The sequence below is a fragment of the Leptodactylus fuscus genome, chromosome 1 (assembly GCF_031893055.1).
Source record: "Leptodactylus fuscus isolate aLepFus1 chromosome 1, aLepFus1.hap2, whole genome shotgun sequence".
Lineage (NCBI taxonomy): Eukaryota > Metazoa > Chordata > Amphibia > Anura > Leptodactylidae > Leptodactylus > Leptodactylus fuscus.
In genome coordinates this window covers 26,791,662-26,805,078 of record NC_134265.1, presented here as the reverse complement: position 1 = coordinate 26,805,078, position 13,417 = coordinate 26,791,662, and the positions used below count along the sequence as shown (strand labels likewise).

The 13,417-nt window shown below is 43.7% G+C and overlaps 2 protein-coding genes across 3 annotated transcripts in view; both read right to left on the bottom strand.

The window, feature by feature from the left end:
• EPG5 (ectopic P-granules 5 autophagy tethering factor) overlaps positions 1 to 487 on the bottom strand; it is a 66,437-nt gene extending 65,950 nt beyond the window's left edge. For both annotated transcript variants that reach the window (XM_075268256.1, XM_075268265.1), the window contains exon 1: positions 333 to 487. In XM_075268256.1, coding sequence (XP_075124357.1) covers positions 333 to 386 — 54 coding nt within the window. In that variant the 5' untranslated portion in view covers positions 387 to 487. The remainder of the gene's footprint in view (positions 1 to 332) is intronic.
• An 11,222-nt stretch (positions 488 to 11,709) lies between these two features.
• PSTPIP2 (proline-serine-threonine phosphatase interacting protein 2) overlaps positions 11,710 to 13,417 on the bottom strand; it is a 44,573-nt gene continuing 42,865 nt past the window's right edge. The window contains exon 15 of the mRNA XM_075268728.1: positions 11,710 to 12,179. The gene's annotated coding sequence lies outside the window, so the exon portion shown is untranslated. The remainder of the gene's footprint in view (positions 12,180 to 13,417) is intronic.

Genomic DNA, 13,417 nt, shown 5'->3' with positions numbered 1-13,417 from the left:
TTGACAACCCACGGCACCTGCGCAGATCAGCAGACAATAGCATTGTGCAATGGACTTCCTAAAATACTTCCTCATCAATTTGAAGATTCCTGCTTACACAGTGTTTACATCCAGACGACAGAAACATGTCAACAGCAATGTACCAATTCTATAGGGATGTCTGGTCAGGACAAAGAAAGGGTTAAAAGCCCCCTGGGGTAATAAGCGGGTTACATGGAGGAGAGCTGATTGGCTGGCGGTAAAGCCCCGCCCCTATGCAGGTAGCGGTCTCTTAGGTGCGGTCAGGTGACAGGGGGTCCTGTCCGTCAGTGGTCTCCCGTTGGCCGCCATACCTTGTCATGTTTGCTCCTGCTCTTGGACTTGCGGGGCCTCACCGCCTCTGCCATGCCGCTGAGCTCGGTTCTGTGTGCCGGGGCTGCGGACGTATCTGTGGAGGAGCCCCGTAAACACGGACATAATCTACAGCGCTAGGGGGAGGGTGGTAGGAGGCGGTCACGTGACACCGAGCCAGCGCCAATCAGCGGCGGCGGGGTGACGTCTTCTGTCGGTACGGGCCGCGGAGAGGGACAAACGTCCTTGGTTTGCGTTGTTTATTTGGCAGGGAACCGCAGGAGAGGAAGGATTGGTTACTGGAGCGTTATTCACATGATGGGGGTTGTACTGCGTGCGTAATATCGTGACATTGCGGCTTTATAGGACTAAGTGTCTGTATTATAGTATATAGGTTGTGAGCAGGATCTTCTTTATGTTTGTCTGCCTGGATTATTTTGTAGTTGTCCTATAGCTATGGGATTATTACACACCCTAAAATACTGATCACACCCGTCCAAAAAATAAATAAATCAAAATACTGCTGGTCCCTGGGGTTATGTTACAGTTCACACATAGCAGTTGCACTGCGGTTCTGGGTTTGTTTGGGGGTTTTTTTTACTACAATTTTCCATGGTTTCAATGTGTGTCACCTGTGGCCACTATACAAATCTGGTATTTTGCAGAGAAATTTTGTGCATTTTTTCCCTGTGGTTTTTGATGTATCGCAACAAAGGTGCTCAGTATGAATACACACCAATAAAGCCAGCCAGATGAGGGGAACGCCACAATGGCCACATTTTCCCCAGTAGACATGTCAGCCACTAGATCAGCTACACTATTCAAGACAGAGTAGGCCACCTTACCAATGGTCAACTGGATATGTGGCCCACTACGTGTGAATAAACCCTAAAGCCGGGTTCACACTGGGTTTTTTGATCCGGATTTTGAAGTGGGAACAAAAAGAAGCGACATGCCCTTTCTTGAGGCGGATTCCGCGGCGCAGCACTCCCTCCCGCCTAGGCCCATTCATTTGGGCCTAATCCGGAGCAGAATGCCGTGACTGGCATCTAGTCGCGGGTAGCCAGTTTTTGGACCGGATTCTGAGGTGGCCTCCATGTCAAAATCCAGTCCAAAAAGCGTTTTTTTTCTTATTAGGCCGTCACCGGCTGGAGTTACTCCAGCCGGTAACGGGCCCTATTTACTTACGGGATCGGAAAATGACGTCGCGGACACCCATGAACAATTATTATACTCTGGGGTCTTTTCAGACCCCCGAGTATAATGATCGGAGGTCTAGGGGAGGTAAGCGAACATAAAAAAAACATGTTACGGTACTTACCTTTCCATGCTCCGGGCAGTTTCGGCCTAATTCTGGACGCTCTCTGACGTCACGTGACCCAAGACGCAAGTCCCGGTCATGTGACGTCCCGGGTCATGGGACATTCCGTGACGTAATTGAAGACAACCGACACCACCGAGGACTGCAGCAGAGCCGGAGATAGGTTAGGGCTCGTTCACATCTGCGCCCAGGACTGTGTTCTGCAGGTTTCTGTTTCCTGAACAGAGCAGGAGACGGAAACCTGCCGGCATCTTTCAAACCCATTCATTTGAATGGGTTTGAAAAGTGTCCGGCTGTGAGCGTTTTATGCTCTCTGTGGCGAAACCGTTTTTTTTTTAAACCGGACACAGAGTCGGACATGCAGTACTCTGTGTCCGGTTTAAAAAAAAAACAGTTTAGCCGCGGAGAGCATAAAATGCTCACGGCTGGACTCGGCATGACAGGTTTCCATTCTTCTGCATGCAGAAGATGGAAACCTGATAATGGAGACCCGAACGCTGGTGTGAACCCAGCGTCAGTAACATTGTTTTTTATGTTTGTATCCCTTCTCAGTCTCCGATTATTATACTCTGGGGTCTGAAAAGACCCCAGAGTATAATAATTGTTCATGGGTGTCTACAATGGGACATAATATTGTGTGCAGGGGCCACTAAGGCAGGCATGTCAAACTCAGGGTACCCCAAGGGCCACATGAGTAACAAGAGGTTGTTGCGAGGGCCGCACACAGAAGCTAATGTCACACACGTATTTTAACAGCAGTCATGAAAACAAGATATGAAGTAGTAATATGTAACAGCAACTAATATATTTAACAAAAATACAGCAATTAAAAACTAAACATTTATTTGCTATCATTTTTTTTCAGTCATTTTAGATTTAGAGTGGTGATCAGTCAGCCTTGTTCTCTGAGAAGATTTTGTTAGTTTCAGAAAAGAAAATTATCTGTACACCCTTCATCTGCCCCCAGTTTCATGTCCCCCCTCCATCTCTGCCCCCAGTTTCATGTCCCCTCTATCTCTGCCCCTAGACTCATGTCCCTCCCATCTCTGCCCCCCAGATTCATGTCCCCCCCATCTCTGCCCCCATATTCATGTCCCCCCCATCTCTGCCCCCATATTCATGTCCCTCCTCCATCTCTGCTCCCAGATTCATGTCCCCTCCATCTCTGCCTCCAGATTCATGTCCCCACATCTCTGCCCACAGATTCACGTTCCCTCCATCTCTACCCCAGTGTCATGCCGTCCTCTCCATCTCTGCCCCCAGTGTCATGCCGTCCTCTCCATCTCTGCCCCCAGTGTCATGCCGTCCTCTCCATCTCTGCCCCCCGTGTCGTGCCGTCCTCTCCATCTCTGCCCCCAGTGTCGTGCCGTCCTCTCCATCTCTGCCCCCCGTGTCGTGCCGTCCTCTCCATCTCTGCCCCCAGTGTCGTGCCGTCCTCTCCATCTCTGCCCCAGTGTCATGCCGTCCTCTCCATCTCTGCCCCCAGTGTCATGCCGTCCTCTCCATCTCTGCCCCAGTGTCATGCCGTCCTCTCCATCTCTGCCCCAGTGTCATGCCGTCCTCTCCATCTCTGCCCCAGTGTCGTGCCGTCCTCTCCATCTCTGCCCCCAGTGTCATGCCGTCCCCTCCTTCATCTGCCCCCAGTTTCACGTTCCACCTCTATGTGTACACACATTAAACTTACCTTCTCCGACGACTCCGATTCCTTGCTTCCCCGCCGCACTCTCTCTCTCGCGCTAACAGTTGTAGACGCGATGTGACGTCGTCACGTCATGTCACGTCTACACAGCAGCCACTAAGGGACATAATAGTGTGTGCAGGGGCCACTAAGGGACATAATACTGCGTGCAGGGGTCACTATGGGGCATAATACTGTGTGCAGGGGCCACTGTGAGGCATAATACTGTGTGCAGGGGCCACTAAGGGACATAATACTGTGTGCAGGGGCCACTATGGTACATAATACTGTGTGCAGGGGCCACTATGGGACATAATACTGTGTGCAGGGGCCACTATGGGGGATAATATTGTGTGCAGGGGCCACTATGGGGGATAATACTGTGTGCAGGGGCCACTATGGGGATAATACTGTGTGCAGGGGTTACTATGGGGCATAATACTGTGTGCAGGGGCCACTATGGGGCATAATACTGTGTGCAGGGGCCACTAAGGGACATAATACTGTGTGCAGGGGCCACTATGGGACATAATACTGTGTGCAGGGGCCACTATGGGACATAATACTGTGTGCAGGGGCCACTATGGGGGATAATATTGTGTGCAGGGGCCACTATGGGGGATAATACTGTGTGCAGGATCCACTATGGGGATAATACTGTGTGCAGGGGTTACTATGGGGCATAATACTGTGTGCAGGGGCCACTATGGGGCATAATACTGTGTGCAGGGGCCACTATGGGGGATAATACTGTGTGCAGGGGCCACTATGGGGGATAATACTGTGTTCAGGGGCCACTAAGGGACATAATACTGTGTGCAGGGGCCACTATGTGGCATAATACTGTGTGTAGGGGCCACTATGGAGCATAATACTGTGTGCAGGGGCCACTATGGGACATAATACTGTGTGCAGGGGCCACTAAGGGACATAATACTGTGTGCAGGGGCCACTAAGGGACATAATACTGTGTGCAGGGGCCACTAAGGGACATAATACTGTGTGCAGGGGCCACTAAGGGACATAATACTGTGTGCAGGGGCCACTAAGGGACATAATACTGTGTGCAGGGGCCACTATGTGGCATAATACTGTGTGCAGGGGCCACTATGGAGCATAATACTGTGTGCAGGGGCCACTATGGGGCATAATACTGTGTACAGGGGCCACTATGGGACATAATACTGTGTGCAGGGGCCACTATGGGGGATAATACTGTGTGCAGGGGCCACTATGGGGGATAATACTGTGTGCAGGGGCCACTATGTGGCATAATACTGTGTGCAGGGGTCACTATGGAGCATAATACTGTGTGCAGGGGCCACTAAGGGACATAATACTGTGTGCAGGGGCCACTAAGGGACATAATACTGTGTGCAGGGGCCACTATGGGGGATAATACTGTGTGCAGGGGCCACTATGTGGCATAATACTGTGTGCAGGGGTCACTATGGAGCATAATACTGTGTGCAGGGGCCACTAAGGGACATAATACTGTGTGCAGGGGCCACTAAGGGACATAATACTGTGTGCAGGGGCCACTAAGGGACATAATACTGTGTGCAGGGGCCACTATGGGGGATAATACTGTGTGCAGGGGCCACTATGTGGCATAATACTGTGTGCAGGGGCCACTATGGAGCATAATACTGTGTACAGGGGCCACTATGGGACATAATACTGTGTGCAGGGGCCACTATGGGGGATAATACTGTGTGCAGGGGCCACTATGTGGCATAATACTGTGTGCAGGGGTCACTATGGAGCATAATACTGTGTGCAGGGGCCACTAAGGGACATAATACTGTGTGCAGGGGCCACTAAGGGACATAATACTGTGTACAGGGGCCACTATGGGGAATAATAGTATGTGCAGGGACCACTATGGGGCATAATAGAGCATGCAGGAATGGGGGGGGGGGGGGTCGGTTGGGGTCTTCAGAAGGCATCAGTTGGGGGGGGGGGGCATGTCAAAAGTTCGCCACGGGGCTCCGCCATTCCTAGTTATGCCACTGTGTGGACTCGTGAATATAACCTAACAGAGGTAGCCAGATCATGGTGACTGCCACAGAGGCGCATAGCCATGCCAGTCAAGTGACGCCCCTCAGTAGATTTGGCTATGCTTTTAATGTAGAGAATTCTGTTGTTTGTTTTTTTATGTTGTCCTGATATGTAAAGCCATAGAATTCAATGAGGGTGGATTATTTTGTTTGTGTCATGACTGTATATGACATAAGTGATGACATTCGGTCACTGACTAATCACCTATGTATGTTAAGGACAGGTCTGCTACATGTATATATTGTAAGTCATACATAGGTTGTGCAGCCTGTAACATTGCAAACCCTGAATGAAAAGGGAGAATTAGCACCAATGTTGCACACATAAGTGTCTGATGGCTGGGGGTCCCACTGTCCAACCAGAAGAACAAGGATGATGGATAAATCCTGGTAAAGGGAACTTATGGACAGGGGGTTAGTGTGCCATATAGACCTACTGCAATGTCATCTGTTCCCACATTTAAAAAAACCCCAAATATTAGTTTTCTGATCTTGTTATGGAAAAACTCTTAATAAACGTTGATTACACATAACCCATTCATGTATTCATCTCTAGGTAAGTCTATACTAACCTAGAGGTGAATACATTGAGTCGTATCAAACTCCTCTCTGGTGCTCCCAGCACTTGTGCAGTATTTTGGTAAATTTGGGAATTTAAACCTTCACTACGCATGCGCCGCACCTCCGACTTCACTGAAAAACTGTGCCAGCCTGGGAGTACAGGAGTCAGGTAAGTATGAATGGTTTTTAGTTTTATCACGGGCACAGGCAACGTTAAAATAGGGCAATATGGGTTATTAAACCCTAAGGATATAAGGACCACGCGGACCTCATTCTAGTCTATGGCGTCTGCGGGTTTCCTAAGGTAACCACTTTTTATGGGGGGTCCCCAAGTGGACTACCCCCCCCCCCCCCCTCAATGGAAACCCGAACACAGATGTGAACCTAGCCTGAGTATGTTGTTTTTTTACCTCCCTCGGTCTATTTTAAAGAGGACCTTTCACCATATCCGGGCACAGGCAGTGTTATATACTGTCAGAAAGCTGACAGTGCGCTGAATTCAGTGCACTGTCGGCTTTCCCGATCTGTGCCCAGTGTAAAGCGCTATCGGTCCCGGTACTGTAGCGCTTTACAGTCAGAAGGGCGTTTCTGACCATTAGCCAGAGACGTCCTTCTGCCTCGCGGCGCCAATCGCGCTGTGCTGTGGAGCGGGGAGGAACGCCCCCTCCCGCTCCTGATAATGCTCATCTATGGACGAGCTGTGTGAGTAGAGGGAGGGGGAGTTCCTCCCCGCTCCACAGTACAGCGCGATTGGCGCAGCGAGACAGAAGGACGTCTCTGGCTAATGGTCAGAAACGCCCTTCTGACTGTAAAGCGCTACGGTACCGGGCCGTAAGCTCTTCACACCGGGCACAGATCGGGAAAGCCGACAGTGCGCTGAATTCAGCGCACTGTCAGCTTTCCGGCAGTATATAGAACTGCATTTGCCCGGATATGGTGAAAGGTCCTCTTTAAAAATATGTTTTTAGCCCAGACAACCTTAGTACTTAGTACAGTACTGTCAGCAATCTGTCTGTAGTGTTATACTGCCCCCTAGTGCTCAACATGTGTAGTGTTTTGGGTTTAAGCTTTTGGAAACATAAAGAGGGTATTCTAGCGGAAGACTTTCATGACATATCCACAGCATAGCTCCCAAAATAGTTTAGAATTAAATTGTTTAAGTCACGTTTTATATTAAACGTATTTTTTAAGAATATTTGATGATTGTTTTTAGGTTTCCATGCCGGGCAGTGTTGTAATTTTTAATGAATATGGATTAAATAAAAACTAGATTTTATTCACACACGCTGGCTGGATACTTTCTACTTTTGAAGTGACCACTTTTCACCTCCAGCCGGGGAGGTTCATATCCGTGCCTGACGAAGTGAGGACTGGGAGTGGAACGACTTCATATCAGGAGACGTCTCTGGTGGCTGAGTATACTTGCCTTTTCGCCTTTCCTGCTATATATTACATAACTACTATAATACTGCTCCTATGTACAAGAATATAACTACTATAATACTGCTCCTATGTACAAGAGTATAGCTACTATAATACTGCTCCTATGTACAAGAATATAACTACTATAATACTGCCCCTATGTACAAGAATAAAACTACTATAATACTGCTCCTATGTACAAGAATATAACTACTAGAATACTACTCCTATGTACAAGAATATAACTACTATAATACTGCTCCTATGTACAAGAATATAACTACTATAATACTGCTCCTATGTACAAGAATATAACTACTATAATACTACCTCCTATGTACAAGAATATAACTACTATAATACTACCTCCTGTGCACAAGAATATAACTACTATAATACTACTCCTATGTACAAGAATATAACTACTATAATACTGCTCCTATATACAAGAATATAACTACTATAATACTACCTCCTATGTACAAGAATATAACTACTATAATACTGCTCCTATGTACAAGAATATAACTACTATAATACTGCTCCTATGTACAAGAATAGAACTACTATAATACTGCTCCTATGTACAAGAATATAACTACTATAATACTGCTCCTATGTACAAGAATATAACTACTATAATACTGCTCCGATGTACAAGAATATAACTACTATAATACTGCTCCTATGTACAAGAATATAACTACTATAATACTGCTCTTATGTACAAGAATATAACTACTATAATACTACCTCCTATGTACAAGAATATAACTACTATAATACTACCTCCTATGTACAAGAATATAACTACTATAAAACTACTCCTATGTACAAGAATATAACTACTATAAGGGTGCATTCAGACTACGTAACGCCGGGCGTGTATGAGAGCCGTACACGCCGGCATTACGGCAGACTGCCGAACACTTCCCATTCACTTCAATGGGAGCGCTCGTAACAGCGGCGTTTACGAGCGCTCCCATTGAAGTGAATGGGAAGTGTTCGGCAGTCTGCCGTAATGCCGGCGTGTACGGCTCTCATACACGCCCGGCGTTACGTAGTCTGAATGCACCCTTATACTGCTCCTATGTACAAGAATATAACTACTATAATACTACCTCCTATGTACAAGAATATAACTACTGTAATACTGCCCCCCTATGTACAAGAATATAACTACTATAATACTACTCCGATGTACAAGAATATAACTACTATAATACTGCTCCTATGTACAAGAATATAACTGCTATAAAACTACTCCTATGTACAAGAATATAACTACTATAATACTACCTCCTATGTACAAGAATATAACTACTATAAAACTACTCCTATGTACAAGAATATAACTACTATAATACTGCTCCTATATACAAGAATATAACTGCTATAATACTACTCCTATGTACAAGAATATAACTGCTATAATACTACTCCTATGTACAAGAATATAACTACTATAATACTACCTCCTATGTACAAGAATATAACTACTATAAAACTACTCCTATGTACAAGAATATAACTACTATAATACTACTCCTATGTACAAGAATATAACTACTATAATACTGCCCCTATGTACAAGAATATAACTACTATAATACTACTCCTATGTACAAGAATATAACTACTATAATACTGCCCCTATGTACAAGAATATAACTACTATAATACTACTCCTATGTACAAGAATATAACTACTATAACACTGCCCCCTATGTACAAGAATATAACTACTATAATACTGCTCCTATGTACAAGAATATAACTACTATAATACTACCTCCTATGTACAAGAATATAACTACTATAAAACTACTCCTATGTACAAGAATATAACTACTATAATACTGCTCCTATGTACAAGAATATAACTGCTATAATACTGCTCCTATGTACAAGAATATAACTACTATAATACTACCTCCTATGTACAAGAATATAACTACTATAAAACTACTCCTATGTACAAGAATATAACTACTATAATACTACTCCTATGTACAAGAATATAACTACTATAATACTGCCCCCTATGTACAAGAATATAACTACTATAATACTGCTCCTATGTACAAGAATATAACTACTATAATACTGCTCCTATGTACAAGAATATAACTACTATAATACTGCTCCTATGTACAAGAATATAACTACTATAATACTACCTCCTATGTACAAGAATATAACTACTATAATACTACCTCCTGTGCACAAGAATATAACTACTATAATACTACTCCTATGTACAAGAATATAACTACTATAATACTGCTCCTATATACAAGAATATAACTACTATAATACTACCTCCTATGTACAAGAATATAACTACTATAATACTGTTCCTATGTACAAGAATAGAACTACTATAATACTGCTCCTATGTACAAGAATATAACTACTATAATACTGCTCCTATGTACAAGAATAGAACTACTATAATACTGCTCCTATGTACAAGAATATAACTACTATAATACTGCTCCTATGTACAAGAATAGAACTACTATAATACTGCTCCGATGTACAAGAATATAACTACTATAATACTGCTCCTATGTACAAGAATATAACTACTATAATACTGCTCTTATGTACAAGAATATAACTACTATAATACTACCTCCTATGTACAAGAATATAACTACTATAATACTACCTCCTATGTACAAGAATATAACTACTATAAAACTACTCCTATGTACAAGAATATAACTACTATAAGGGTGCATTCAGACTACGTAACGCCGGGCGTGTATGAGAGCCGTACACGCCGGCATTACGGCAGACTGCCGAACACTTCCCATTCACTTCAATGGGAGCGCTCGTAACAGCGGCGTTTACGAGCGCTCCCATTGAAGTGAATGGGAAGTGTTCGGCAGTCTGCCGTAATGCCGGCGTGTACGGCTCTCATACACGCCCGGCGTTACGTAGTCTGAATGCACCCTTATACTGCTCCTATGTACAAGAATATAACTACTATAATACTACCTCCTATGTACAAGAATATAACTACTGTAATACTGCCCCCCTATGTACAAGAATATAACTACTATAATACTACTCCGATGTACAAGAATATAACTACTATAATACTGCTCCTATGTACAAGAATATAACTGCTATAAAACTACTCCTATGTACAAGAATATAACTACTATAATACTACCTCCTATGTACAAGAATATAACTACTATAAAACTACTCCTATGTACAAGAATATAACTACTATAATACTGCTCCTATATACAAGAATATAACTGCTATAATACTACTCCTATGTACAAGAATATAACTGCTATAATACTACTCCTATGTACAAGAATATAACTACTATAATACTACCTCCTATGTACAAGAATATAACTACTATAAAACTACTCCTATGTACAAGAATATAACTACTATAATACTACTCCTATGTACAAGAATATAACTACTATAATACTGCCCCTATGTACAAGAATATAACTACTATAATACTACTCCTATGTACAAGAATATAACTACTATAATACTGCCCCTATGTACAAGAATATAACTACTATAATACTACTCCTATGTACAAGAATATAACTACTATAACACTGCCCCCTATGTACAAGAATATAACTACTATAATACTGCTCCTATGTACAAGAATATAACTACTATAATACTACCTCCTATGTACAAGAATATAACTACTATAAAACTACTCCTATGTACAAGAATATAACTACTATAATACTGCTCCTATGTACAAGAATATAACTGCTATAATACTGCTCCTATGTACAAGAATATAACTACTATAATACTGCTCCTATGTACAAGAATATAACTACTATAAAACTACTCCTATGTACAAGAATATAACTACTATAATACTACTCCTATGTACAAGAATATAACTACTATAATACTGCCCCCTATGTACAAGAATATAACTACTATAATACTGCTCCTATGTACAAGAATATAACTACTATAATACTGCTCCTATGTACAAGAATATAACTACTATAATACTGCTCCTATGTACAAGAATATAACTACTATAATACTGCTCCTATGTACAAGAATATAACTACTATAATACTACTCCTATGTACAAGAATATAATACTCCATATGGATTAAAAATTGATTTTCTCAGTGGTGTTCCCAGATCCCGGACTTCCCCAATCTGACATGTTTATGTAGATGTTCTTGTCTGGCTTATATAACTTGCAGGACACGCGTTTCATATCGGAGACGTCACGTGAAGTCAACAAGGCTTGACGAAAACAAAAGAATAAATAACACAAATCTTTATGCACAGTATGGCAGTGCGTTATTTTTTGGACTCTTTGGGATTCCATTATTACATACATGTATATTATTTCATCGTAGAAGGATTTGACTTTCCGACAGTAGACAATGCACATAGATGATCGAGCAGCATCTGTGGTCACTTGGAACATGGGATAGGACTAGAAATGTACACCTTCATGGTTTGGCGAGATCAGCCCTAGGGTTCCTGCCTGACTAGGGATCATACAGCAGACACGTACAGGCCACTATTTCTGCGGCACTGGAATTTTATGATCACAATAAGTTGAGCGCAATGTCCATGAAATGCATGAAGGACTTTAAGCAAAGTCAAATAGACATCTTCATAAATGGAAGAACTTGTTTCAGTAAAAATTAGGACAATTCGTTGTCCACGTAGTTTTTTTTTTTTATTGGAGGTCCTACATCCTCACTTTAAATAACTAGCTAAAACGTAAACTGGAATCTTCATCTTTCCTTCAGCTCTCCAGAAGTGTAACCTAGAAGACAGAATAGAGTAGAGGCAGTTATCCTTCTCTCAGGCCAGAACATCAGATGGACAATAACTGTGATGAGTTGTGGTCTTCAATGGCAACATCTTAGGAAACTGGCCCCGATACAGAACTTACACAACGGGGCCCAATCAGTTATATTACAATCAATGTAAGACTATTAGACCCGGTCACTAGCAGAATCCAGAGGTTAAGGAAGATGGCGGACATGTGGGATCTTCATCATGTTCCTTATCACTACAACAATCCATCAGCATTGAAACAAACCCCTTAGGGCCTGTTCACACGGGTACAGAGGGGGCGGATTATGGCGCGGAATTCACGTCATAATCCGCCCCTCACAATGGTGGTCTATGGAGACCGCTAGCGTGAGCTGCCCTTTCTTCAGGCGGATTCCGCGGCTCATTGAACCACGGCGTCCGCCTCGCGGCAGCAACCTCCAGAGTCGGCCCATTCATTTGAGCCGACTCTAGAGGGAGAAGCCATGACTGTCAGAAGCCGCGACAGTTGTGGCAGACGGATTTTGGCTCCCCGCGTCACTTTTGGTGCCAAAATCCGCCCTTCCGCCCCCCATGTGAACGGGGCCTTAGAATTTGCAGTCACTATTGACTGCGGTACCCAAGGGGTTAAGCAGCCACAATTATGTTACAGCTGACATTTGCTGCCGATGGGGCTGTCTGAGTTCAATTGTCTAAGGGTAAGTTCACACGGGGTATTTTGGTCCAGAACCTGAGGCGGAGGCCGCCTCAGGTTCCAGACCAAAATACGGGTAGCTGTGACTGGATACGATGCATTGCATCGGAATCCAGTTGCGCACTCTGTTCCGGATTAGGCCCAATTGAATGGGCCTAGTCGGGAGGAGGGAGCGTCTTCAGGTGGATGTCGCTTGGCGAATCCACCTGAAAGAATGAGCATGTCGCTTTTTTTTTCCAGGAGCCGGAACAAATGGCTCCCGGAATAAAGAACTAACCGGCTCCCATTGATTTCAATGGGAGCTGTCTTTTTGGTCAGGATTTTGAGGCAGATATGGCATCAAAATCCTGATCAAAACTCTCCATGTGAACTTACCCTTAGGCTTTTTGGTCAGGATTTTGACCCGGAATCACTGGGAGCCGGTCATTTCCTTTTGTCGCAAGTGATGTGTTCCCACTTGCGGAAAAAATAAGTGACGTGCTCTTTCTTCAGGCGGAAGACACTCCCTCCCGACTAGGCCCATTCATTTGGGC